At 55.6% G+C, this 26208-nt stretch overlaps 10 protein-coding genes across 10 annotated transcripts; 5 read left to right on the plus strand and 5 right to left on the minus strand.

Annotated features, from left to right (window-relative positions):
- Nucleotides 1–5806: 5806 nt before the first annotated feature.
- Nucleotides 5807–7078, plus strand: GCG54_00003563 (uncharacterized protein; the record flags this gene model as incomplete). The annotated part of the gene is made up of 2 exons (XM_045403636.1): nucleotides 5807–6224; nucleotides 6279–7078. The coding sequence occupies 2 exons, from the start codon at nucleotides 5807–5809 to the stop codon at nucleotides 7076–7078; spliced, it is 1218 nt and encodes a 405-aa protein (XP_045259824.1).
- A 2582-nt stretch (nucleotides 7079–9660) lies between these two features.
- GCG54_00003565 (uncharacterized protein) lies at nucleotides 9661–9927 on the plus strand (the record flags this gene model as incomplete). Its single annotated transcript, XM_045403637.1, has 1 exon — nucleotides 9661–9927. The coding sequence occupies one exon, from the start codon at nucleotides 9661–9663 to the stop codon at nucleotides 9925–9927; it is 267 nt and encodes an 88-aa protein (XP_045259825.1).
- Nucleotides 9928–11060: 1133 nt separating this feature from the next.
- Nucleotides 11061–11607, plus strand: GCG54_00003566 (uncharacterized protein; the record flags this gene model as incomplete). The annotated part of the gene is made up of 2 exons (XM_045403638.1): nucleotides 11061–11163; nucleotides 11264–11607. 2 exons carry the CDS (start codon nucleotides 11061–11063, stop codon nucleotides 11605–11607), a joined length of 447 nt encoding a protein of 148 aa, XP_045259826.1.
- Nucleotides 11608–11920: 313 nt separating this feature from the next.
- On the minus strand, nucleotides 11921–12922 carry GCG54_00003567 (uncharacterized protein; the record flags this gene model as incomplete). The annotated part of the gene is made up of 1 exon (XM_045403639.1): nucleotides 11921–12922. The coding sequence occupies one exon, from the start codon at nucleotides 12920–12922 to the stop codon at nucleotides 11921–11923; it is 1002 nt and encodes a 333-aa protein (XP_045259827.1).
- A 483-nt stretch (nucleotides 12923–13405) lies between these two features.
- On the minus strand, nucleotides 13406–14446 carry GCG54_00003568 (uncharacterized protein; the record flags this gene model as incomplete). The annotated part of the gene is made up of 1 exon (XM_045403640.1): nucleotides 13406–14446. The coding sequence occupies one exon, from the start codon at nucleotides 14444–14446 to the stop codon at nucleotides 13406–13408; it is 1041 nt and encodes a 346-aa protein (XP_045259828.1).
- An 878-nt stretch (nucleotides 14447–15324) lies between these two features.
- Nucleotides 15325–16104, minus strand: GCG54_00003569 (uncharacterized protein; the record flags this gene model as incomplete). The annotated part of the gene is made up of 1 exon (XM_045403641.1): nucleotides 15325–16104. One exon carries the CDS (start codon nucleotides 16102–16104, stop codon nucleotides 15325–15327), a length of 780 nt encoding a protein of 259 aa, XP_045259829.1.
- Nucleotides 16105–17035: 931 nt separating this feature from the next.
- Nucleotides 17036–18151, minus strand: GCG54_00003570 (Radical S-adenosyl methionine domain-containing protein 2; the record flags this gene model as incomplete). Its single annotated transcript, XM_045403642.1, has 1 exon — nucleotides 17036–18151. The coding sequence occupies one exon, from the start codon at nucleotides 18149–18151 to the stop codon at nucleotides 17036–17038; it is 1116 nt and encodes a 371-aa protein (XP_045259830.1).
- A 336-nt stretch (nucleotides 18152–18487) lies between these two features.
- On the plus strand, nucleotides 18488–19347 carry GCG54_00003571 (UMP-CMP kinase 2; the record flags this gene model as incomplete). The annotated part of the gene is made up of 4 exons (XM_045403643.1): nucleotides 18488–18542; nucleotides 18593–18909; nucleotides 18969–19157; nucleotides 19228–19347. The coding sequence occupies 4 exons, from the start codon at nucleotides 18488–18490 to the stop codon at nucleotides 19345–19347; spliced, it is 681 nt and encodes a 226-aa protein (XP_045259831.1).
- A 576-nt stretch (nucleotides 19348–19923) lies between these two features.
- On the minus strand, nucleotides 19924–20932 carry GCG54_00003572 (RNA polymerase II holoenzyme cyclin-like subunit; the record flags this gene model as incomplete). The annotated part of the gene is made up of 2 exons (XM_045403644.1): nucleotides 19924–20717; nucleotides 20773–20932. 2 exons carry the CDS (start codon nucleotides 20930–20932, stop codon nucleotides 19924–19926), a joined length of 954 nt encoding a protein of 317 aa, XP_045259832.1.
- A 689-nt stretch (nucleotides 20933–21621) lies between these two features.
- GCG54_00003573 (Calcium-binding mitochondrial carrier SAL1) lies at nucleotides 21622–24279 on the plus strand (the record flags this gene model as incomplete). Its single annotated transcript, XM_045403645.1, has 6 exons — nucleotides 21622–21784; nucleotides 21844–21924; nucleotides 22024–22231; nucleotides 22483–23309; nucleotides 23419–23584; nucleotides 23727–24279. The coding sequence occupies 6 exons, from the start codon at nucleotides 21622–21624 to the stop codon at nucleotides 24277–24279; spliced, it is 1998 nt and encodes a 665-aa protein (XP_045259833.1).
- Nucleotides 24280–26208: the final 1929 nt, after the last annotated feature.

Here is a 26208-nt window from a genome sequence, read left to right on the forward strand (position 1 = left end):
GATGGGGATGCTAATGTGCCGTACGAGACGGTGGACGGAGAGCGGGAGATGAAAGACCAGGCGCTGAAGGCGCAGCGCCTCCTTTGGGGTATTCCTCCTCGAGTCCTCCTCTCCCTCCCACCGTCCGCACTCCATTCGCCGGTCCCGTCCTTGTCCGCGCCGTCTCGTCTCCTCTGGGCGTGCTTTCCCTTCCACTGGCGGTGCCCGCGGTGCAGCCTTCCTCGCCTTCCTTGTCCCGCCCGTCACCTCAGCGCGGGCTAGTGGTGTGTGTTCCCAGCGACATGTCTCTCCTTCGAGATCAACTGACCATGCGCCTTCTGCTCTCGGCCCTATGTGTGGTCCGACCAACGGATGTCTTGCCCTCGTCCAGTCTTCGCTCTTCCGCTTCGGCGTCCCTTTCTTTTCTCATCGTGCCATGCAGCTGGCGACGATCTGGCTGGAGGCGACAGTCAGCCCAGCGTGGAAGAGCAGAACGCCAGAGACCCTCCGACGTCGTCCGGATTCCACGTCTGAGGTGGGACGCCAGAGAACCCAACCCCGGACGGGCTTTGTTGTTGTTCCAGAGCTGGGCCTGCCAGTCAGAGTTCAGCAAACTTGTTCGATGCTGATGGTTCCGCAGTGCTGTGAGGGAAGCGCTGCAGATGGTCTGCTTCGCGCCTCGCAGCGCACATTCGTTCTCGAAATCGAGTGCCCCAAAAGGCCAAAGGCCGCTGGTCCTTGATACACTAGAAGTCAACTGCGGCCACTGTGACCCCAGGGGCATTAAGCTGGCGCAGTCTGATGTTTGGAAACACGAGAAACGCAGCCTAGTGTTTCCCATTCCATGCTGGCTGGAGTCTCCCCCCAAGGACCTCATACTCGGCTGGCTTCATGTCGCCCGCTCACAGTGTGTGCTGGTTCAGTTGAAACCCTTCCCGACCCTCTTACCTGGGTGACCCCCGGTCGGTCGAATCGAATCCCAACATTTGGGGACGAAGATGATGGACGAGGGAACTTGGGAAGCAAAACATTGGCACAAGCACAGGGCATCCCGCTGATGACTGAGTGTGCAAAGTGGGCAGACGGCACAGTTCATGAATGAACAGTCTGCACTTGGAACAGCAGCGGCAGCGGCAGCGGTAAAAACAGCGGTAGCGCAGGGTGCCAATCCAGCCACGACTGGCCCAACGAAAGCGAATCGACACTGTCTGTATCAGCCCACCACTGCACACACTGTGGCTCTCATTGGGTACGTATACATGTGTGTGCCTGCTGCTGCTGCTTCTCCTGCTTCCCTCCTGCTACTGCTCTGCTGTGCTGCAGGTGGTTAGAGCCCGGGGCTGCATAACGAACAACGAGGCAGTGAAGGGAGGGGGGCTGTGAGCCACTGACAGCCAGGCACTGGGTGGGGATCGGGTGCCGCTATGACTGGTGGCTAGACCTTGGTCCGACGGTGCAGTTCGCAGTTGGGAAGGGCAGAAAATAATAACAGAAGGAGAGGAAAGAGAGAGATGGGAGGGAAAACCTGAGAAATGACCCGGCCCTTGGCCAGCGGCCTGGATTCGGAAACGTGGCGGACACTGGCGGCTGGCACGCTTGCTTCAAGCGACCAGGCCCTGGTCCCGACTGGCTGTTGCGGCCTGCCCTGTCACTGTCTTGTTGTGTGTGGTGTGTGGAGTGGGCCTGACTCCTTAGGCATCAGGCGAATAGCCTCACAGTGTGCGCTTGCCACATGCACCTCCACTGCACCTGCACCTGCCCTGCACCTGCTGCACCTGCGACCCGCCCGACGAGGAAGTCGAAGTCGAAGTCGCCCTCGATTGCGGTACGTACCGAATCTCACACACCTCCACCTCTGCCTTCTCAGGTGCTGGGTCTGGCCACAGACAGCACTAACAGCGGGGCAACCATCGCCATGTCACACACACACGCCCACACCGCACACCTTTCTGTCCCTCTCTCACACCACACGATCGTCACCGGCTCTCTCACTCACCCTCAACTCACTCATCACTCACACGCAGATCTCACTGAAGGTTTTCTGCCGCCCCGTCATACCTTACCGTCACTCGCACCTGCCCGGCGCCCGCTCTCCGCCTGCCCCTCCCCCTCCTCACCCCAGCATCATCCGTCAGTGGCTAACTGATAAACATGCCATGATGGACTCCCTATCGTTCCATGCTTCGCTTCTGTCCATTCTTGCGACTTTCATCCCACGGCATACATCATGGGCATGGAGACGGCACATGGCCGAGCAACCGGATTGGCACTCGACTGCCGACCGATGCGCTGATGCAACCAAGATTCGATTGACATGCAATCCAAAAGATACAGTTAACCTCGACATCCAGCCATGCCTCACGCATCAACCTAATGTTCCGGTCGTCGACGGCGGCTTCCACTCTGGGTATCTTTCCACCCTCGGTGCCAACGTCTTCTAGACCAAATCTGCCCTTCAGGGAACGTCCCATTCCAACAGCCGTCCGGCGTGGGATTGGCTGCGGCACCCGTGTCTTCCACCGCATCGAAGGCTGCATGAAGCGGACGGGCCTCCTGCGCGACCATGCCAGCAGCCACCCGGGGCAGACCCTGGAATCCGCGCAATTGGCTGTCTCTCCCACTGTGGCACAGCATCTCCCTCCCTGGAGTCCCTGTTTCCCCCTCTTGCTCCTCGTCAATTATCGAGGGCTGTGAAAGTGCTGGGCTGGCTGGCTGGCTTGCTTGCTGCATGCCCCTGCGCTGCGGAGAGAGGCCAATCTGCCAAGATGGCAATCGGGCAGGGCAGGCATGGCAGGCACGGCTGGGGCATGAGGACGGGAAACCATCTTGAGACACCTGACGATGCCTTCGTGATCTCCCACGATGGATCTCGTCAGGGAAGGGAGGGTATTCCAGTGACGAAAGGGGGGCGAACATTCCCATGCTCCAGCCTGCCTGCTCAGGCGGTCCGCCTCGTCACCCCACGCACGGCGCTCGCCTCTGCCGTCACATTCTCCGTCTCACCCGTCCCGTCGCCGCCGCCGTCCTCGCCTTGCGTGGTGCGTGCTTGTTCTCCCGCCTCAATCTATCGTCTACACTTTGTGTTCGGCATCAGGCGTCCGCTACAAACATGGGACTTGCCCATGCGACGTGACAAGGCGTCTCTTCCGTTGCCTCACCGTTTCCAGTTCCGCGGGGTAATTCGTCAATGGCTCCCGCGCTTTTGGCGCCTAGGACGGAGGGAGGCTGGTGCTAATCGGTGACACAGTGCAATGCTCGCCAGTCACTACTAACAAGACAGCGGTCGGCCCAGGGCTCAAAGGGTTCCTGGATTCTGTCATCCTCGTGCCTGGGTAGGCGGAGGACCCTTCCAGCAGCAGACAAGACCGGCCCCCGTCCAGGGCTATTGAGGGCTGGTGTTCCTCGATCGAGGTTGGATTGACGCTCCGTCCCTGATGTTGATTCTGCCGGGGCCATGTCTTGCGAATGAGCGGAGCCTTCACAGCCCAATGCCTGGCAGCCTGCAGCAGGACAAAACCACCACAGCGAATCAGCTCTCTCATCGGACATGGTCTGGAAGCTGGGAAAAGAAAGTTGGAGGTGTGGGGATGGTCGTTGTCGACTGCCATTGAGTTCGAACTTCGTTATCACACAGTTCACATCCTGATGGGCGAAGCGTCCAATCCCCTCTCGCCGCCCTACACCTACAAGCACCCAAGCTTCTCTTGGGGAGGTGGGAGAAGCAAACGATGACAACGTCGGGTAACCTTCTTTTGTTTCCAGCCTCTGGAGGCAGGCCCAGCCTTCTAGCTCGTCGACCGTGCCCGTCATCCACCATCCACGAACCAAGCTTGCCGCTACCTGCAGTACGGACGCCCGCATGAAACTACCAGCGTGCCGCGTGCAAGTCGGCGTTGGGGGCGGTTCATTGAGTGTCTGTACGACTGAACGGCAGGCAAGCCGGAAGTTCGAATGTCATCGTTACTTTCTGTGCGGCGGCACGAGACAGGCCTCACCCCATGAAGATCTCTCGTGGGTCATTGTTCTCGACGGAGGACGGAGCATTGTCTGCCCATTTGCATGCATCAGGGCCCAGGGAAGAGAAAGGGGTGGCAGGGAACCCGAGAGGACGAAAGCCACATGCGTGGCAGCGGCACCCAACAAGGTCGCGGGGGAAGATGTGCTGTGGTTGGTTTCCACTGCCACACCGCCATTTTGGCTTCAAGGTTGGACCAGACTTGGATCAATGGATCCAAGACCAGCGAGATTTTGTGCATCGCCTGCTGCGGCGGACGGCGGGAGATGTCCAGTTCGTGGGATGGGGATTTGCTGTCTCACCACCATCTTTCCCAGTGTCAAACCCCCGGGTTCTGCGTCTGTGTCTGCCGTCGGTCTGGTGGGGGGGAAGCTACGACCATCCCGCCGCTCTCACCGTTGCTCGCTTGTCCTCCCCTCCCCCTCCCCTCCTCTGTCCATGTGGTGTACAAGAGTCATGACCAAGACAACAGCTGGAGAGCTAGAGGTAGTTGGAGAAGCTACAGTACGACGTACTGATTCTGTTAGACAGCTGGGAGCAGCTGCGTGGAGCGGCGGTTGCCGAACAGCGTAGCTTAGGATGCTACTGTACCAACGAGGAAGAAGCAAAGAAGCAGAGGAATGCTAACGATTTGTTCGGCGCCGCCAGAAGAAGCGCCCCCAGGCGACCGGCGAACAAGCCTCTGAACCACACATAAACCGCCCGACAACACATCTGGCATGCCGGCAGCAAGCAACTTACCTTAAGCTGGTGCATGTGGCAGCAGCAGCCATGCCGCGCTTATGTGGTGGGGCAACCTGCCAGCTGCACAGTGCACCGGCATCAGCATGTCTTTCTCGCAGTTCGACTGGCTGGTGGGCTGAGAGAGGGGGGATGAAGGGAACTTGGGAAGGGCGAGCCCAGCCCATGTGTGTCTGCTCTGCCCATCACCGACTCGCCAGCACCAGCACCAGCACCAACAACCAACGCTTCCGCTCCGCTTCCATCCGATGGAGCCCCGGCGCGATGCAGGCAGTTCGAGGGCGGTGTCGCCCTTGGTTCGCTTCTGCTTTGGGGGGTTTTCTGTTTCTATCTTCGGAACGCCGAACGAACCTGCCGCCGACTGCGACTCACACGACAGCGCTGCTTTTCTTCATTTGCATATTGTCTTTGCTGCACCTGCTCGGCAGATCTCTGAAGGGCCTGCATTATCGTTCCGAGTCTGGCGCATCGTCCGCCCCCCTGAAATCTGAATTGGCGGTCGTCCCTCTTCTTTCGTGCGAGTGAGACGGGTTCGGGCCTGCAAGGGGCGCCCCAGGTCCGAACGACGTCACGTTCTTGGGCGCAGCGGAGGAGGGGCCACGCTGCGCTGCGCTTCCTGGGCGGCGACGCCGACGGGACTAGGGAACAACCGACCCGTTACGATATCTTGAGCGTTTCCCGTGTCTTTCCCTCTTTGTTTACTCTTGCAAACCCGTGCGATAATCAATCGAGCGTTGCGTAAGCCCTGAGGGATTCGGTAATATCGAGTTCATTTAGTCATGCCGGGGTCTTTGGAGTCGAGTCAGGGAGCTCAGGGTAGGTACCATAGCAAAGATGCACCGTAGACTGCCGAGGTTGGGGGGTTTAGGGCGGGGTCCCATCATCCCGCACCTCCGTGCGGCGACGGGGCCCGACCGTCCCACACCGGCGCAACCGCAACCGCAACCTGGACGTCCTCCCGTGAATATTCTCCTGCAACATCCTGTGTTCCCCAGCCTTGCATTTCCCACTTCATAGACGGGCACTATCGACTCACTAAAGCGACCGCCCGCAACATCAACACCAAGCAACATGCGAGACCGGCTCCTCGGGGGAGGAGGCCCAGACCTCCCGCAACTGGGCCTCGGGCTGGCGGGCTTCGCGGCGGCGGTCGCGGCGGCGACGCTGCTCATCCGGAGCCCGGCGGCGTCCAGGACGGTCATCACGCCGTCGCCGGGGCGCGACCGGCGCAAGACGGCGCGGTCGCCGCGGTGGACGGTGCTGCCGCGGCTGTCGACACTGGCGCGGGACGAGCTGCCGTACCCGCCGGACGTGTTCCCGGGCGCGCGGGACGTGGACACGCCGTACGGGAACCTGCGGGTGTACGAGTGGGGGCCCGAGGATGCCGGGGAGAGGGTGCTGCTGCTGCACGGGATCGGGACGCCGTGTCTGGCGTTGGGGGGCGTGGCGGGGGAGTTTGTGAGACGGGGGTGGAGGGTGATGACCTTTGGTGAGTTACTCGCCCTTTCTTCTAAAAACCATGTGCTGAATGTTGGCATGGTAGATTTCTTTGGGAGGGGGTACTCTGACGCGCCGACGGATCTGCCGTACGACTCGCGGCTGTACACGACGCAGATCCTCCTGGCGCTGGCGTCGTCGCCGCTGCGCGGGTGGACGGGCGACGACGCGTTCCATCTGCTGGGGTACTCGCTGGGCGGCGCCGTCGCGGCGGCGTTCGCGGCGAGCAGCCCGCACCTCGTGCGCAGCCTGACGCTGGTCGCGCCGGGCGGGTTGATACGCTCGGCGGCGCACGTGGGCTGGCGCAGCCGGTTCTTGTACAACTCGCCGCTGCTGCCGGAGGGGTTTAGGAGGTGGGTTGTCGGGCGGCGGCTGGCGCCGGCGAAGAGGGCTGGAGGGGGGGATGTGCCGGAGGCGGAGGCCGTGGACGGCGTGGAGGAGGCCGGGTGGGATGAGCTGCGGCTCGTGGGCGGGGGACGGATCGGGGAGGTTGTGGGGTGGCAGCTGGCGGCGCACGAGGGGTTCGTGGGGAGTTATGTGTCGACTATACGGGAGGCGCCGGTGTATGACCGGGCAGACGAGGAGTGGCGGGTGCTGGCGAAGGTGTTGGAGGCGCGGAGGGAGGAGGGGGATGTGGCCGGGGCGGGGTTGAGGAAGGGGAGGGTGTTGTTTGTGCTTGGGGAGCGGGACGAGATTGTGGTGCCTGGGGAGACGGTGTGGGATGCGCGGAGGGTGTTGGGGGAGGACGCGGTGGAGGTGTTGGTGTTGAAGGCGGGGCATGAGGTTGGGGTGACTAAGGGGGAGGAGATTGTGGATGGCGTTTTGGCGGCGTGGGCGAGGGAGTGAAGCTAGATTGGATAGACATTTTGGGTGTTGGCACCTTAGACGGGGGCCGTGTTTCGTTGGCTAGACGTTGCGAGTGTAAAAGAGTTGTTTAGACTTGTTAGAGTACTTAGATTAGAGTCATCAAAGATGCGGCTGAGTTGAGCTGGAGACCCTTTCCGTGCTCACCCACGTGGAGAGGAATGTGGTGTGGTACTCGGGGAGGATTGCTAGGGTAGGTTTCTTGTAAAACCGTGTCTTGGTCGAGAGATCTGGTGTCTCATCGCCCGGACGGAAGGAAAGGGTCGCCCGGAGGGACCACGGGACCAAGGGACCTTTCCATTCCACGGCCCGTTCATGGAGCTTTCGGTCCGAAGGTTCATGTCATGTGGAATTGTCGATCAGGGTCTGGTGGCATGTTGGTGTGGGGGAGCACGCTTTGTAACTCTGCAGTTATTTTGATGTTTCTTTGGGGAGGGTTCCAAGACACAGTATGGAAACAACTACTGTATTCAGGATTTCCTCTGAAGGCTACACAGTCTATTATGCTCAACGGTGGAAGTCAAGACTCCTGATTCCGGAACTTCCGATAGAGACATGCGACTCGGAGACTCAACGAATGGATAGCTATACTTGAACAAATTCCCAGGGGTAATAGCGGAGGAACGACGATCAAAAGACCGTCAAATACATCTGCCCGTTTACCTTGGAGCGCGGTCACAGCGACGACGGCACAGAAGCCGAAAGCTAGGAGTAGTGTGATGATCACTTTTTGCCAGGGATCGCAGCATCTGGCGCTGCGGAATGAAGATGTCGAGACGGCGTATAAAGCGAGGAAGAGAAGGACCAGTAGCGCGTCTGGTTCTGACCAGCGGATGGCCGAGACGAGAGGTTTCCAAGTCTAAGGACGTAAGCATTCATGAGGGATAGTTCATGGCAATATCAGCGCACCAGATTCCGCTCAAATATGGACTCGTTTCCAGGAGGCCCAAGGTTGAGCCAGCCGCTGACCAAAGTAGACGACAAGGGACGAGACCAAGGAGATGAAGCCTGTGGATGCGGCCCGGAAGTGATGCTGTCTGGATGATTGATGCCCGTTCCGAGTATTTATGCGGGCGCGTGAAGTGTGATTCTCTCCCAAGTCTCTGAATGTATGTGAAAGAGAGCGTTCATGAGTGAGCGGCGTGACGGCATCCGCAACGGGATGATCTCTGCGGTCCACAACGTAAGGAGTCATCGCAGACACCACCGCCGTCTTCGGAAACGAATCTTAGACCAAGACCATCGCTTAATTTACTTTCTCTGTCCGAAGCTACCAACCCGGGATGCGGTATTTCTCGGGGAAGTATGCGAAGGAGGGTCAGCCGTCAGGCTGGGCTGTTTGCCCAAAGAGGGTGGACAGGGGTGACCAGCGCGCTTCTCAGCTGCCGATCAGCTATCAAGATACCCGTCAGCATGGATTCGGAGTCGCTCAGGCTAGCTTTCCGCCGATTCAGCCGCAGTTGACTGGTTTCCCTTCATCTTACTCGGTTGTGCGACCCCATCACCTCTCACGGCGCGATGAGAGCTTGGAAAGCGGAGTCAATTCTCTCAACAGAATGAGTTCGCGGACTTGCGGCCTCATCTTGCAAGTAGACTACAAGGGTTTCTCAAAGTTTCCGAAACTACTGCAATTGTATTCTTAACCTCCGCGCGGGATATCGTGCTGGGGATATCGCGGGACCAGTCCGCTGGTCCAGCCGGGCTAGCGCAGAATAAGGAGCCGGTGGACGGGACCGGGTACTTTGGAGCAGCCGCGTGGACAGGATGATAGGAAGCTACAGAGTATATAGATAATTTTATGCCATTCAAGTGTGAAGAAGCGCTCTTCCCCCCCCCACCCCGAAACCTTCTGTCAATATTGCATCTTGCATAACTCTACCCCTCGCGACGGGCCCGTCGTGAAGTATCTTTAGAGGAACTACCCACCTGATTGGTCGGGGTTGACAACTCTACACGGATGCCTTCCTCCATAGCTCAACAACAAATTTCCATCAAGGGCATCAGGAAGTTTTGTCCGTGGACCCTGGACGAGGCGGGAAACTCCAACAATCCCATTCGGGCAGTAAGCATGATTCCATCGTCGGCAGTTTCGCTAGCGCCAGACTACAAACCCCGCGCTGATTAAACGCGGGATGCAGTGCGCGAACCCAATACTCTGGAGCAGCGGGTATTTGTGACCCTATCACAGCGACGTCCACCCGGCCGTAGCCTGGCCGGTGATGGCTTCATTGAGCTTTTTCCGGGAGTTGTGTGTCGGCAGCCCCGCGCGAGTCACGTTTGCGCCGACAGAGATGACTTCCTTTTTGCGCTCGACTGAACTCAACGATACGGACACGCAAGGCATGCTTTTGTCGAGGGAAAAACTACCTCCGAAATCAGTGAAGTTATCCTTTGGCTTACGCAGGCCTCGTTCGTGGCGGGCGATGATGGAGGTGAATTCGGGTATAAGAGAGCAGGCAGTTGCGTTATTCGCAGATTTTAATGGCATACAACTATCAGCACTATCATCATCTAGACAATCTATTGCTAAGATCCTCATATTCTCATCGAGATCTACTATCAAAATGCTCAGACTTTGGAGTGTCGTCCTCTTTTTCCTCCTCATCGGACCCAGCTTCGGTCTCCCGCCCCTACGCGGGATGGTCCCGAGAGGCAGGACCAGGCCTCACCCCAACACCGCAGGCTCGACGAACGAAAAGTTCCACAACTGCAATTCGTATAAGTGGGATGTCTACCACGGGGCAAGCGCGGGTAGCGGCAAAGGAGTTAAGGAGAACTGCTGCCAAGTAGCTGGTTTCACGCCGCAGAAAGGCTCGAAGATCAAGTGCTAGGAATAACATGCCCAGCAAGTTAGGTCTGCGGTGGACGTGCATCAAAACTGCATAGACATTGGTGCAGACCTTGTGGTTGATCGTGCCGATGAGGATATACACTCGGTATTGGTGGCTACGAGAGGTTGGGTAGATGGCTGGGTGTAAGGGGTTAAGTCATAGGTCCCGGGGTTCACGACGAGTGGCGATCGTCCTGTTTTAAGCAGTCTATCTCTAGGAATTGATATGGGTCCCTGAGCCCTGTATGTTTATATGATTGGCTACGAGAGGCGGTGTCGTTGGTCGAGATTTCACCTACATTCATGACAACACAGTGGCTTCCACTGGCCAAGGGCCTGTTTCAGCTTGCCAAGACACACTTCCAAATTCAATTGACGACGAGTTCCATCGACACAAGTCCGCATGCAAAGTGACTCGATTGAAAAGCTGAAGCCGTCGACGGGTTGATTGGTCATGACGCACCAAGCGCAAGCAGCGCGAGCACCTCTGGCCTGACAGGAGAGAAAATCGGGCTGTAGTCAACTTTCCCGAATCTATTGTCCTCCTTTAGACACCTCTCCTGACTTGGATAGACTTCGATGCCAAAGCTCATCACTATTGCGATGTAAAATACTCAGATCATCCGCAAATCACTCATACTTGGGCCGCCCCGCTCCTTCCCGGAGTCACGGCCCCACACGGCGCCGGTTCCTGTCTCGCCGGCGACGGCATCCGGGGGCTCTCTGAAACATTGATCCTTGAAGACATCACGCTGAAATTTCAGCTGCGAAGATATTGGAAACTCTGCTTTAGCACGGCTGAGTTTGAAAAAAGGTACAGAAGGTAGTCTTCCAATTAAGATGCAGCCGGGGGACGTGGCTTTCGCCGTGATATGAGCAACATCGACTCCTGTCTCTTAGGCCAACAAAGCTCAGGTGAGCCACTCATTTGAATTGAATAATGAGCCCTTCCTAACTATCTCATCTTTCCTCGCCCTTTGCAGAGGCATCATCAGTATAAGTCACCCTCTACAGAGGCATCATCATTATAAATAACTTGACCATGTATATAATTGAGAATGAACAATCGAGCGATGGAAAATACCATGGTTTCCCAGGACTTTTGCCACATATTTCATGGCACTACCTCACAATATGGAATCTCTAACAGTTGCTCTCATCACAGGAGCCAATGGCGGGATTGGCCGTGCTGTTGCCGAAATCTTAACAGCGGACCACCGCTACCACATCATCATTGGTTCTCCGGGGGGTTGCTGGGGGTCAAGATATAGCTAATTCACTGAAATCTCGTGGTCTGCTCGCATCATCGATATAACTCGATCTCACGCTCGACGAAGACATTTTTGCTGCTGCCGCCTATATTTCAGAAACATTTGGCAAGCTCAATGTTCTGGTCAACAACGCCGCTGTGCACTTTGCCGTGACGCATAGCCTCCCCGTTCGGGAGCAGTGGACATACACTTTCGCCACAAATGTCGTCGGCACTGTCGTCTTGACCGACAAACTCTTATCGCTTCTTCGCAAGTCCGAATTCCCGTGGACCGTCTTCATCAACTCTACCAAGGGATCGATGGGGGCGACGCTAGACACCACCTTGGCGCTTCAAGACCTCACATTCAATTCTTACGATGCCAGAAAGGCCGCGGTCAACATGTTGACTGCGGCTATGTCAAGGTACTGAAAGATGTTGGAGGAGTTGCGAATGCTGTCTTGCCCAGGACTGGTTGACACTAAGATGACAGCATCTATGGGCGGTGAGATCTTGGCGAGCCACGGAGCTGTCTCGATCGAGCTGGGCGCTAGGAGAATTGTAAAGATGGCTACGTTGGAGAAGAGAAGTGGTGTGTCAGCGACATTTTCGAGTAGGAATGGGACTATTCCTTGGTAACACTTGAGCACCAAGACGATCTCATCTTCCATGCCTGCTTTATATATACTTATGAAGATGCCACTCCCCGAACGTGCTATGGCTCTGCTTGATCGTTACCCAGCCTTTAATACTCCCCATCCTCCATTGTCACGAGACCATTGATGTACATATGCTTCACAACAGGATATGTCGCTAATGCGTAGTTGCTCTGACGACTTAGAATATAGCGTGGCGTGACTCCCTGGAACCCTTCGATAGGAATGACTTTCCAATCTGGAGTGAATGCATGTAAGAAATAAGTTGCTGTCCAATCCAGAGGCCACGATGGCTTGATGGGAGTCCAGTCAATTTTGACTTCCCCATCATCCGCTGACGCTGTTAATCCGGCGTCAATGTCGAGCTCCAGAGTCTCGTTTTGTAGCCCAAATAACTCAATTGCGTCCTCCGGATTCCAACCAACTGGCGCAAAAGCTTTACTGTCGAGGATGAGCACCTCGCCTGGTTCGCGAACAAGACTCTCCGCAACTCTGGTAAGACACCAATTGCTGTGTGTGGTCCACCCGCCGTTGTAGAACTTGTGCATATTTTCCATCCAGAGCTTCGTCATCTTAGTACCCTTTTTCGACATGAACGTGCCGCTGTTCAAGTTTTGATCTATCTGTCGGCCTCCGACAGCCGTGAACCCGCTCTTGCGCAGCGCAGCCACATCTCGTAACACCTGTACATCGAAATCAATGTACACACCGCCATATTCATGGACGGCTTTGACTCTCATGAAGTCTGAAATATGCTCTTTATATGCCAACTTGACTCCTTGATTCGTTTCATGCGGGGCTTCCATCCATTTCACTTGAAGACCGGGCATCGAGAAGATTCGCGCAGCCCATTTTCCGGAGGATCCGTTGCGAGCGCGGTCGATCTGAGCTTCTTTGGCGTTTGTATGGAGATATATAGTGTGTGGTTTCAGATAGAACCAGGCTGAGTACATCGATAAGTATTGCTCGAAGGCAAGTCTGAGCTCAGAATCAACATCATAGAGTGCCCAAACAAAGTGCACTTGGTTTGGTATTTCGTCCTTGCCCCGGAGGATTGTACTCGTGAAGTTGAGATTGGTGTTCGGTCGCATTTTCATTATTATCAACGAGATGCTTATGAATGAAAGCATAAAGAGTATGGGCAGTACTGCACGGGGAATGGGCGGGCCTCTGAGCAGGGACGATAACCACATCGTGATTGGAAGTGACAGAGGAAGGATTGAGATGACGGGTCTTGTAATGGAGGTGTTCGTCGAATTTAAGTCATGACTGAAAGCAGCACAAAAGTGGTGTTAACCTTCTGAATAAAGTTCTAAGTAAGTTTCGGTCAGACTTCAGTAGCCAAAAAAGATCTCCGGATGTGCCGTGCGCATTGGCGGTGGTGCGGCAACCCACCGCTACAAGGGGAACGTTGAAACTCACGGGCGAAGATGACGGGACGCGTTAAGCACTCGGAAGTCTTTAAGGCTTATAAATTTTGGCATTCTCTGAGGGGTACTCGCACGTTTTCATGGAAGGTTACACTGTGGAAGGAGAAGATCGAATTCCGGGTGTAGTATGGCACTTCGGGTCTCCTACACACTTGCAGTAACGTAGACAGTCTGAATCACAGTGCTTCGCGGAGCGCATCGTGACACCCTGGAGGTGCTAGTTGAGGAGACGATGGCCAAGCTCGAGGTTGATGTCGTGGACGGTACCAAAACCGCTTCAGCCGTCTGAACACTTCCACTCAATGTCGAAGAGACAAGTCCTTCGCCAGGCTGTTGAAGAGACGTAGAGTTCGAGGTGAGAGTCGTCGTCGCTGCAGGCACCGTATTTTCCGCCACAAGAGTCGAGGTGATCGCCGGGAGAGTCCAAGGAGTAGCAGTCGGGGCAATGCTGACACCCTCAGCCGTGACGTTCGCCGCGAGGGGCTGCGGCCACACGGCAGGGCCGGGCATGGTGTAATTCACAATCCACGGGCGGTACATGTAGAACTCAATACCGGGCTCGTGGCCGGTGTACAATCCGGGGATCTTGACCAACGGCCCCGGGACTCCGGAGCTGCCGCTCGCATTCTCGACCTCAATCTGCGCGCAGTTGAAGTAAAACTCGGCCCCACCGAAATCTCCCGCTCCGTGAACGCCAATATGTTCAATGCGGAGGAGATACTGTCCTGCCGGAGTTGCTTCGGGCAACTTGAAGGTGAAGTTGCCGACGTCATAGGCACCCCACTGGACGCCCTCGCTGGAGAATGTCTTGGGGCCGAGCTCGAAGATCTTGAACCAGTCGCCGGAGCCGTCGTACTCTCGCACGTCGCCCGGAGCTTTGGAAAGGTATGCCTGCATCGGGCCGGGATGCTGGATCCGCCCGCCGAAGTTGAGGCCGAATCCAACCTCATCGCCGGCCTTCACCTTGTAGATGCCGGTCTTGCTTGCGTACCGCATGGAGTCAGTCCGGCAGCGGAGGTCTGTGCTGTCGTATCCGTTTTTCAGGGGCATATAGCCCTGGGTATTCTCGCGGACATATTCGTTGTAGTCGGTGAAGTTGCCGTTGACGATGAGGTGGGGGAAGAAGTAATGAGCGGACGCGCTGGAGATGGCAGCGGCTAAGCTAAGGAGGGTGGAAGACCTCATCTTGATGTGAAGTTGGAATGGAAAAGACTGTAAAGGATGGAAATGAGTGGATAGCCAATGGCTTGACCGGCACAGGAGAGGATGAGAGACTACAAGGACGCTAATCTGGCATCTCAGTGGTGTTGCTTGGTTATGTAGAGAGAACACCACTCCATACGACTCTGACTGTCAGCCTCCTAATTGACTGCCGTGCAACCATCACCTGTACCTGAAAATGCCGGTTGGTCCTGTCATCACATAGGCCGCCGACATTATCATTTGATGTCTACCGTTCCGTTTCAAGAGCGGCCGGGGCTGGAGCGTACCCTTGAAAATATAGGCGAATAGGCTTCAACAAAGGACGCGTCCCTGAGTGACAGTTCGTCGACCTAAGAAAAGTCCCTAGCGATGCGCACTAGGCTAAGTTCAAAGCGGTTGTTCAAGAAGCACATCAATGGGGCATCCCACCGGCTGTCATGGGCGGCCCGCTTGGCTAGTGTATCCTTAATACCAAGAGCCTCTTGTCCTGCATGAGCCACAGCGCCTATCTGATAGGGCTTCCAGAAGCGCTCTCCGTACATTGGGTCGGATGCGGATAATCGTGAAGAAAGACAAGAACGTGAGGTAATTCTGCCACTGCCAATATAGGCGAAATAGGGGTAGCGGATTTCAAAGCTTACTATGAGGCGCTGCCTGTGAAATGTATGTGATCAAGACGAACATGTAGCATTGCTGCAATGCTCTGAGGGGTATGCCTGGAAAAGTTCTTTGCGAGCTGAGGAACAAATAGAAGCGCTCGTCAAGAGTGAGTGAGCATGGGCTTTTATTATGTGCCCGCAAGCGGACTTTTCTCCACTACATATCCTCTTGAAGGTCAAGACTCATGTCGAGGTATGTCTTTACATAGACCTTATCTCTTCCTCGTACTCTTCGAGAGCCTTCTCTGCTTTCTCTCTGTCCCATCCAGTACCGTCTCCATCGGTGCCTGGCCATCCAGCATCACTCATTATCTGTCTCCTCCTCAAGTCGTCCTCGCAGAGGTTGTCATTGTCGTTCGGCTGACATACGTCGCCCCGAAGAAGATCTGGCGTCCAGTTCATGATTCTGTACTGCTCCTTGCAGAATTCGAAGAATGTCTCGATGCGGTAGGTCGGCATGCATTTCCATCCCTGAGGCCCGTATGGGTCTGCATCCACATCGTACCTATCCGCATCCCAATCCCAGGCCCATTTGGGAAGATTACCGTCGTTCTTCCACAGTATTACAACTCCACGCTTGGTGTCAAGCAGGAGAGTCCACCCAACCTGCTCCTCCCGGGCTGATGCGAGGCTTATGATGTAACCCGGAAGTCTGCCCTCTTCGTTGTCTAGCTCGGCGGGCTCGAGGGCAGGCCATCTCTTGATTTCCTCACAGAACTGACTGTCGATATAACATTTTGGCCTAGTTGACTCTAGGATGCATGGGTCGATAACGAAATATGGAATGTGCCTCAAAAGTTCAATGACCTCCTTCGTCTTATCCAGGCCGGCGAAAGATTCGTGCGTGATTTGTGGCCAGCCGGTGGGGGGCGGGTATTTCAGGACCGCCTCCTCTTCTCCATGCATGCGTTTCATGAATTCATAAAAGGATGTGATGGCTTTGACGGTAGCGTCGTGCGAGTATTCAAAAGACTGGGACATGTTCGAGAATATTCGGAGCAAGATGAGTATATAAGGTGTCAAGAAATGAGGCTGATGATGTTGGTAGGGAACCAGCTTGCATCTATTATAAGTTTAAGGGCCGCGCGAAAGATTCGAACGCAAGCTGACAGAAAGGAAGTTGTCGAAATGAACAGTTGTTCATTTCTTGGTTGGTTGGGTATGGCCGGTCGAACCAACAGAGAGGGGTGGCTGGAGGCCAGGGGTAAGCTGTTGGTTGTCGTCTGGACAGTTGGAAGGTGATTGATACCGCCTTGGCTTCGAAGGTCACCGATGTTCAACGCTTTGTGAATAAAGGAAATTATGGTGTTGGAAGATGTGATTAGAGATAATGATGTGCATTTACATAGGGGCCGTGTGGCATCCAAAGAACGCCCACAGACTTGTGAACACTAAGTTGAATTATGGTCAGCATAAGCCAACATGAAGAGGCGAGACCCAAATACCATCCTCGAGCCAATCTTTGTCTCGCACCCTCCCTACCTGTATTAACAACTACAAACATAAGCCTGGGGTCCATTCGATTACCAGAAAGTGCTTCCTCCGCTTCAACCAACCGCAGTCTCTCTGAGATGTTAGTGAGGCTTGTACGTTGATGACGGCGCCAGGCTAGTGCGCCTCCGCCCCGTGACAAGGCCACGACCCATCCCATACCAATTCCCGTGGCTCATCAACTTGTCTCTTAAAGTTTACCCAAGCCGTTGCCTCCAATACCGACGCCCAGAATGCCCACTTGGTCGAGAAACCCTTGGCTCTGCGCCAGCAGAAGGGCATGACGAATTCGCAGCATTTTGAACTCCAGGTAAACGCCTAGTAAAGCCGCCAAAATGAGCCCCTCTCCCAACCTCCCAAACTCTCGACGTAGTCTTGGCTGGTCTTGATGACTGCTGAGCAGAATTACAACATCGCAGCCCTACCACTCCAATTCCTTCTTGTCCCCACCACCGCAACCTCCATCACCATCTACGTTCTGCGGTTTTCGCCACTCGTAGACTCCACCTCTTTTGTCAAAAGCGCTTTTGTCCCACGCAACTTGCTGCATGGCCCTCTTCACCCCAACATCCAGCAAAGAGTCGCTCTTCTTCATCGGCCCGTCGCCCTTGTCGAGGAAGCGCAGACGCTCGTCCAGGAGAAGGTAGCTCCCGGCCATCGTCTGGTTATCCTCTGGCACGTAGCACGGCAGGTGCTTATGCCTGTCACAGAACGTCTTCCACTGCTCCTCGGAGATGAGAAACTTCCGCCCATCGCGCACCCGCGTGTCGTCCTCGTTCTCGCCCTCGACGATCAGGCACTGGAACACTTTCCATCGGAACGGCGCCAGCTCCGCAATCTGCGCCGCCATGTCCTCGTCCCAGTTGTAAATGTTGACGACCGTGTTGAGTTTGAACATGATGCCGTACTCGCGGCACCACTCCGCGATGCGGAAGACCTGCGCCACGTGGTCTCCGTCCGCCTGGCCGTTCTCCCCGCGCCCAATCGCCTTGTTCGTTTCCCGGACGAACGAGTCGCACGAGATAGCGAGGATGTCCAGGTACCGCCCGTGCTCGCGGAGGAACTTCTCCTGGATCTTGCTCCCGTTACTGACGATGCTGACGCTCTCGAGGTCTAGATCTTCTTTGCAGTACCGGAGAAGCTCTCCCAGGAACTTTGGGTGCAGGAAAGGCTCTCCGCCGGCGATGTTAAGCTTGCGCATGCCGGCCTCCTTGAGGAGACGCAGGCCGCGCTTGGCCTCGTCCAGGGGGAGGATGTAGCCTGAGGTGTTGGTGTGGAAGCAGAACCCGCAGGCGTAGTTGCATTCGCGGGAGGGGAAGTAGTTCACGGAGACCGGGGCGTCCGGGTCGTTGGCCACCTGCGACTTTGACTTCTCCAACGTCTCGCTTTCAGGGGGGCAGACTTGGTATGGTTCGGCGCGGCGCCGACGTGAGAGATAAGCTACTGCAGCTGCCAGGACGCCTACGACCCAGACGAAGTATGGGATGGCGGAGAAGAGCGCTAGCGCCGCTTTGGCGAATGAGGTTGATATCTCCATCCTGTTTGGGCAACCTCTCAAAGGAGGCGAAGTCTTGGAGACTTATATAGCTGATCGTAGCTCGTTTGAGCCTTTTTTTTTTTTTCTGAACAACTGTTGTCGACGAGCAGAGAATCATGTTGAGGGAGGGATATGGGGCTGTTGATAAGGTATTAGAGTTCAGCCAGGTGCTTCTCATTTCAACCTTCCACGTGATTGGAAGAAAGGAAATGTCGTGAGCTTATGTAATGCTAAACCGACTGCAATATCCCGGCCGACGACGTACTGTAACGTTGCCTGCAGCTCATCTACTGGACATGACCTTGCCAACACACGATCGGTAGACAAGCGAGCGCCATGGACACCCAAACCTCCGCGAACAGGCGGAAGTTCGCAGTGATATTTGTCCTCGGTTCGTCCTTTTGTGTTGGGCACAAGGAGGCATACTTATCATCTCGACAGGAGCACCTGGATCAGGCAAGGGGACAATCTGCGCGTACCTGGCACACAAGTACGGCCTATTGCACTTTTCCGTTGGGGATAATCTGCGCACTTGGATGCAAGCAAACCGCGAGACGCCTCTCGCCGGCCGCATCCAGGAGAAGCTTGACCACCAAGGCTTCCTCACGTCTGAGGAACTGAATCCGTTTCTGTGTCTTGCAATCGAAAATGCCATGCGACAAGATGGTCTGAAGGGAATCTTGATCGACGGCTTCCCGAGGTGCGAGGAGCAACTCAACTCGTGGACCAAGTGGCCCTTTCAAGACAGACTCCGTTTGGTAAGTCGGCGCGAGGCGAGCATGCAAGCCCGCAGACTTAAGGTCGTTAACCCAAATAGGAGGGAAATGCGAAGCCTGATGTCGTATTGCTGCTCAATGTGACGAAAGAAAAGGCCGAGGGGAGATACCTTGCGCGAGGCCGTGATCGCAACGACAGTGCGGAGAAGTTCACTAAGAGATATGCTGAGTACCTGAATGAGGGACCGCCTGTCGAACGACACTACCGAGATGCAGGTCTTCTAGTTGAGGTGAGCCTTCTATTGTTTGCCCCCTTGCTTATGATTAGAACCTTTGGATTCGACACTGAAGAACTCTTAGGTCGACAATAATGGTACCAAGGAAGAGAACATCACTGGAGTCGAGAAGACGCTGGAAACCAGCGCTCTGTGGGCAAGGGCAATTGTAGATCACGAGATGAAGTCATGGTTCGTTGTGTGAGGAATGGTCTTAATTTCCAAAGACTTGTGGCGATAAGATGACGGTAGTACGCACCGTTAGTGGTTTCGGGGGGCTGCCACTGGAGTTGACTAAATGAAATCGCAGAACGGGCCTTGAGGTGTACCCTGACACGACCAGAGCCGATACGGCTGTCCGAATGTTCTTGTGCGCCTTTGCGCTTGAGCTTCAATAGATAGACAAGAGCTAGATCATGAGAGTGCCAGACAATGGCATTGGGGGCCGTTATGTAGTATAACTATGCGTCTCTTATTCATTCCTCGTTGTCTCGTTCAAATCGTTAATTCCACCTGTTTCTGGATGACCCGTGTAACACCCATTGCGCCTCGAATTTCGGATGCCGTGCGCTTTGAACATACTGGTCTCGATCAAGTAAGCTTTGCGAACTCAGGATTCGCAGCTGCAGGACAGACATATCCTTCATCCTAACAGGTCGTCTGGCAAATCCATACAGCAATACCATCTGCGTCGATGTAGCTACGGCGATGCTTACAAGTAACACTCCTGTTCGAGTATCACACTATTGGTTGTATGAACAAGTCTGATGCTGTGCTCGCTTCACTTGTCAAGCCCCCGTGCCTTGACGAAGCGATTGATCTGCTCGCGAGTGAGCTTGTCGTTGTATTGCTCTTGACATTCGTAGAAAGAAATAAGCTCCTGCGTGCAGTCAACCATGGCGGCGATGTCGACACTGCTCTCAGCCAACCAGGCACCGTAACGCTGCACGCGACCAAACCTAAGATCCGGCTGCTTCTCCTTGTCCGCGGAGTTCGGGGTGCCTGGGGTCGGAGGCAGTCCAGGAGCCCTGCCTTGGGCCTGGGCCAGGGCCGCACTCGCAGCAGCAATGCCCGCCGCCGTTGGCTGATTCGATCCTGACATGCTGGACGACGGCCTGAGGACCAACACGAGGAGGATTGCAGTCAAGGCAATAGTGTGTGGTGGATACAGAAGAGGAAGGTCTGTCATGTAGTGATCGTTGATGATGGACCAGCCCAGCGCAACGTCCTCCTGGGTCAAAGCCAGCTCTTGCTGGTAGTTGTTGAGGGTGCGGTATGGCTGGTAGACGATGAGTTGGGAGCTCATCTCGGATATCATGAAGAACTCGCACTCGCCGAGCTTCGAGGTGTCGAGTCCGAGAAAGTCAGGCCACAACGAGCGCGCCTCGCTGACAATCAAACGAATATGCTGTGGACACTCCTCCATCTTACAAGCCAAGTAGAGGGCGGTTGCTACGACAAGGTATGGGTTCGTTCGGCGAATTTCGACCTTTGTGTAGAAGCGCTTAATGTAGACCTGGGCGGTGGCCATGGCCTGTTGACGGACAACCATTCGTTTACCGAGGCGATTAACCTCTGAGGTTTGAGTTAGCGAGACAATCTCGGCGAATAAATGCGGGAGGGAACAAACGTTGGTTGAAGTAGACGCCCAGGTGCCGCTGCTGCGGGAGGGAGAACATCTGGACGAGGTCGGCATTGTCGTCTTCCAGCTTCTGTCGCACCGCACCGAGGTCGTCTTTCGAGAAGAGCCAGAAGCGACGCTGGGTCGACTCCCAGTAATTGGCAGCCATGACGACCTGGAGCAGTATCGATTCGAGCCCTATGTCATGATTTGCGTCTCAATTGCACCGTACAGCCGGTTGACAGAGGTGCCCGGTTGGTACGGAGGAATGCAAGGCTGAAGGTTGAAGTTGGAGAATGGTTGCGAGGCTGGTGAACACCAAGAGGTTGTGGCAGTTCCCACGTCTGGTGTGGCGGTGCGCGTCGTCCGATAACGATAAGATGGAATGTGCCGCGGGACGGGCAGACGGGAATAAAGGAAGCCGCTGTCACTGAACAGGGCAGCCACAGAAGCTCTGGAGCACTGAAAGCTCCGGCAGGACTGCTAATTGGCGGCAGCTGATTGCCTCGCTTGTCTCGCCTGTGGGACCCCGGCACCCTCTGAACCCCCCCATGTTGCCGAGCTTTTGACGCTGTGGCTTCTGCGCGAACCACTTGCGGCAGGCGGGAGCGGGTTCTACTTTTTCTTGGTCGACGCCGCACCTCACGATCCCTCCTACGTCAGTCCTTGTGACTTGCAGCATGCAAGTGTCGCGACAACACCTTTCCCAACCCGCCATGTCTGAATGAGACAAAACACACATACCGAACCCCCCGCGAGCGACTCACCTTACCGATAACCCTCGTCGTCGCCCCATGACTCCCGCATCGAAACCGAAGCCCCGACTCTACTGCCCTGCGCCCTGATGCCGCTGCTGCCATGGGCGTGACAGAATGGGTTGCCGAGCTCGAGATGGACATGGAGGAATCGCAGAACCAGCGCGATAAGCGCGTGGAGGAGCTCTGGAAGCAATTGGATGTCCAGGGCACTGGCTACCTCGACTTCAAGGGGCTGCAAAAGGGCCTGAACAGGATCGATCACCGTCAGCATCTTTCTTTGTCCGACGCTCCCGTGTGGGATGTTACTGATGTCGCGCTGCAGCTATGAGGAATGCGGAGGACATGTTGCGGAGGATCATGACCGTCGTCGACACCAACGCCGACGGCAAGATTCAATACGAAGGTGAGCTGCGAATGGAGTTTTGAGCTGAGGCTGGAGCTCGTTGGCTGGGTTCCCCTGTCTTGGGGGTCGAGGAGAGGTGCTAATGGGTGTTGATGCCAGAGTTCCGCACTTTCGTCGAGCAGACCGAGAGGCAGCTCATGATATTGTTCCAGTCAATAGACAAGGACAACAATGGACGGCTGGACAAGACTGAGCTGCAGGAGGCCTTCAGGCGGGCCGGGCTGGTTGTGCCGATGCGCAAGCTCAGTGCCTTCTTCGGAGACATCGACATGAACAACGACGGCTTCATCAGCTTCGAGGAATGGAGGTGAGCCTGATTCCCCTTTCCTCAAGGGTTCTCCTTTTCGTGTCAGAGATGATGGGCTGGAAATGACCGAAATTTGGTCCCATGTGATGGCGGGGCCTCAGGGGTTGTGATGTTCTCGGTGTAGTTCGGTGAAGGGTGGAGACCGAGATCTCAGGACGCTTCGCCGACACGCCGTGCATCATGGTCCCTTCCAGATCCCATCTGTGCAAAATTGGTAGAGGAGCAGTTCACTAACAAGGCATCTCCGATAGGGACTTCCTCCTGTTTATGCCAACGCACAATGGCCATGCGCCGCTCAAGGCAGTGTTGGACTTTTATTCGTCCATTGTCACTCTCACGGCTGAGGGTGATTCGATGGTGTCGGAGGAGACACTTGAAGGCTTAGGTACGACCGGCTTCCTTCTGCAAACCCTCTTTGGATCCATTTTGAGGATCGCATCACCTTCGGATCGTGAGACTCCGGCCGAGCCCCTCACCGACACGGACGGCCAGATGGTGCGTTCCCAAGAGGACAATCCTGACATTTCGAAAATTCCTACCTCATCAAAACCAGCACAGCAGACTTCACCAAGCAGCTTCAGAGACCCTACCGCGACAATACCGTCAATACCGACATCAAAACACCCAACCATCACCGACAGCGTGGACGTCGACATGGCGGCGGCGGCGGTCCTCCAGGCCGGTGCCAAGGCCGCAGACGAACAGTTCACCGGCCTCGCGACCATCCGAAAACTCCCCGGCGTCGGCACCTCCCAAGCGAAACCGGTCACTGGCTCCGAGCAAGGCTCCAGCTGCGATGCAACTGCTGAACGCAAGACCAAGAGACTGACTGACTTCGCTCCTGATCCAGGTTATTTCATCGCGGGTGCCGTCGCCGGAGGACTTTCGCGAACTGCCACCGCCCCTCTCGATCGTCTCAAGGTGTACCTGCTGGTCAACACGCGAGCCACCACCGAGACGGCTGCCACTGCCTTAAAGCAAGGGCGACCAGTGGATGCTCTTCGCAATGCCGTCCGCCCCTTTGGAGACGCCGTTAAAGATCTGTGGAAGGCGGGCGGCATTCGGAGTCTTTTTGCAGGTAAGAAATTTGTCAGTCGCGGCGATGCTGCCGGCGCCCGAGTCATCTCTCGGCCCAGGGCATCGCCGTTGAAGTTTGTTTGCCCGATGCATTTACTGACCGAGTCAAGGCAATGGACTCAACGTCATCAAAATCATGCCCGAGAGCGCCATCAAATTCGGATCTTATGAGGCCGCTAAGCGGACTCTCGCTAAGCTCGAGGGCCACGACGACCCCAAGCAGATCAACGGGTACTCGAAATTTGTTTCGGGTGGTGTTGCCGGCATGGTTGCCCAGTAAGTCTAGCCCGTTTCAATCGCGATTGTTGCTGCTCGATCCCTGCCAACTCAAATGTTTCCATCCCATTGGTGCTGGTTTTTGTCGCTGTCACTGTTTCATTGTTATATCCGGCTTTGTTTGCTGACTGCAGGCTTTCAGATTCTGTGTGTATCCGCTTGACACGTTAAAGTTCCGCCTCCAAACATCAACAGTCCAAGGCGGCCTCACCGGCAATGCACTCGTTCTTGATACTGCCAAGAAGATGTGGCAAGCGGGTGGCATGCGCAGTGCGTACCGCGGTGTCACCATGGGCCTGATGGGCATGTTCCCTTACAGTGCCATCGACATGGGCACATTTGAATTTCTCAAGACTTCGTACAAGAGGTACATGTCAAAGTACCGAGGCATCCACGAGGAGGATGTCAAGCCAGGAAACATCATGACTGGGCTTATCGGAGCCACCAGCGGAGCCTTTGGTGCATCGGTGGTGTACCCACTGAACGTGCTGCGCACCCGTCTCCAGACGCAAGGCACGGTAATGCACCCCGCCACTTACACGGGCATATGGGACGTCGCACACAAGACGTTGAAGAACGAAGGCATGCGAGGCATGTACAAGGGCCTCACTCCCAATCTCCTCAAGGTTGCTCCCGCCCTGAGCATCACTTGGATTGTGTATGAAAACTCAAAGAAGCTCCTCGGATTAGAGTGAGGTACCGGTTAGAAAGGAAAGCATTGGAAACAGGGGGTGGTTGGTTCACTACAAAGAAACGCTCAACTGCAGCGGCCACGAAAGCCGGGGAGTATTCTAGGAGCGTCATATGGAGAGGGAAGACTATGGGACGGCGTAGGAGGAATGAATAGCCTGGTCGCCGATTTGAGAGCGGCTCATGATACAATTGCTTGAGGAACATGGCCAGTTGTGATGGCGTTTGGAAGATGTGGAGGCGAGATACCAGAAGACTTTCTATTTTGATTGCCCAGACTTGGGTGGCTACTACCATGGCGTGGGTAGTCGGATATACCAAAGATCTGTGCCCAATCCGGATGAGCGCTAATCGTGCAAAGTGGATGAACCACGTGGAGGCGATGCTTGAGGCTATCGTGACGACGAACGGGTCCTGCATCTCGTGTGCCGGACGGTCGGTGCCTAGATCTAACCTTCTTCTCGCGATCCGCCCATTTCCCCTCTCCCAAATTTTCAGATGGCAGGCCGGGTGACGTGGACATGGACCTCGGCGTCATCGTCGGCCCTACGAGGACCAGAAATCTTCAATTTTAACACCGACAATGGATAAGCTTCATCAAGAGCTTACGTGCGATCGTCGTCACCCCGCGCGTCAAGGTGCTCCAACCACGAGGAAGCTTGATTGACGACATGCCCCGTCGAGGTGCAGATGCGGGCACACGACTGTGATTCGTAACACCGTCAGCACTGAGCAGAGGGTAACACACATTAAGTTATGTATGCCCGGCCGGCCGACCCCGGCTCGGAGCGATAACCGAAGCGGCCAGCGTGGGAACTTTTGTCAGCGTAATATCGGGGTGAAGATGGTCCACCTCCACATGAAGTGATTGCGAAGAAATGTCAACTGTGAGAGAATGACGGAAAAAAAAAAAGGACCAACACCAAATGACAGTAGCTTCTTCCTGCCGTAGGCATCCAATCCCAGTCGACTGCATTCCCAACAATCTGACAGAAGTACCCTCTTCACAGTTGCTGTCGGGCGCGGCCCTGCTCCACCACACCACCTCTATCCAATTGAGTTTGATGCTACCGTTAACCAGCTTCCTGTTTCGTTTTGGGCGCACAGGCGTGTCGCAGTATCACGCAAGCCTACCAGCGTATTCGCAGGCGGCAGGAGTCAAGCATTTTCTGGCGGTGGTGCTACTGCGTAATAAGTCAAACATCGCGGGGCCCGTCTTGCTAAGATGCAGAGTCCCCGCCTCCGCCGTCCACCGCTGTGTCGGTACGCGGTCTCATATCTCCCTGATCTGCAGGCTGACGAGTCGCCCCCTCCTTTGCAGCAGTCATGTCGAGCATGCTGTCGCCGTATCGGGTACAGGCGCCGGTGTTCACACTGCAGGTGCTGCTATCGTTATTTTTCTTCGAGTTCCAAGGTAAGGTATGCGTAGTGTGTCTTGCGTCTTCGGCGGCCGCGGCTGGGTGACCGGGGGCGTTTCTCGCTATCTCTGCTCGTATATTCGCAATCGCACGGCGGGTGGTTGGGTTTGGGTTGACCGATGTCGACGCCGGTTAGCCGCAGAAGGAACGGGACTGGACCTGCCTCATTCAACGGTCCTGCCCGTGCCGCCGCTGTATCTCTAAGCCGACTCTTTTCCCTTTCTTACATTCTTCCCTCCCGAACTTCCCCTCCTACGTACCTGCCAACGTTGGAACACGCAACTATCGTCGTCTTCCTCTACTTTCCCATCACCATCAGCAACGACCCCGCCTTACGACGACAGCTTGCGCGCATTGTTTTTCCTTCGTACACAATTACAATTCGCATTGTAAGCTAAGCCGTCTTCAACAAGAAATTCTCCGAGCAAGTCGAAGCCCTGCCGTTTTGGTCTTGGCAGTCCGTTTTACCCGTCCCTCGACACTGCGCGTATCAGCCAAGCCCGTTGCGATTCAGCA

The sequence above is a fragment of the Colletotrichum gloeosporioides genome (assembly GCF_011800055.1).
Source record: "Colletotrichum gloeosporioides strain Lc1 chromosome Unknown consensus_74, whole genome shotgun sequence".
NCBI lineage: Eukaryota > Fungi > Ascomycota > Sordariomycetes > Glomerellales > Glomerellaceae > Colletotrichum > Colletotrichum gloeosporioides.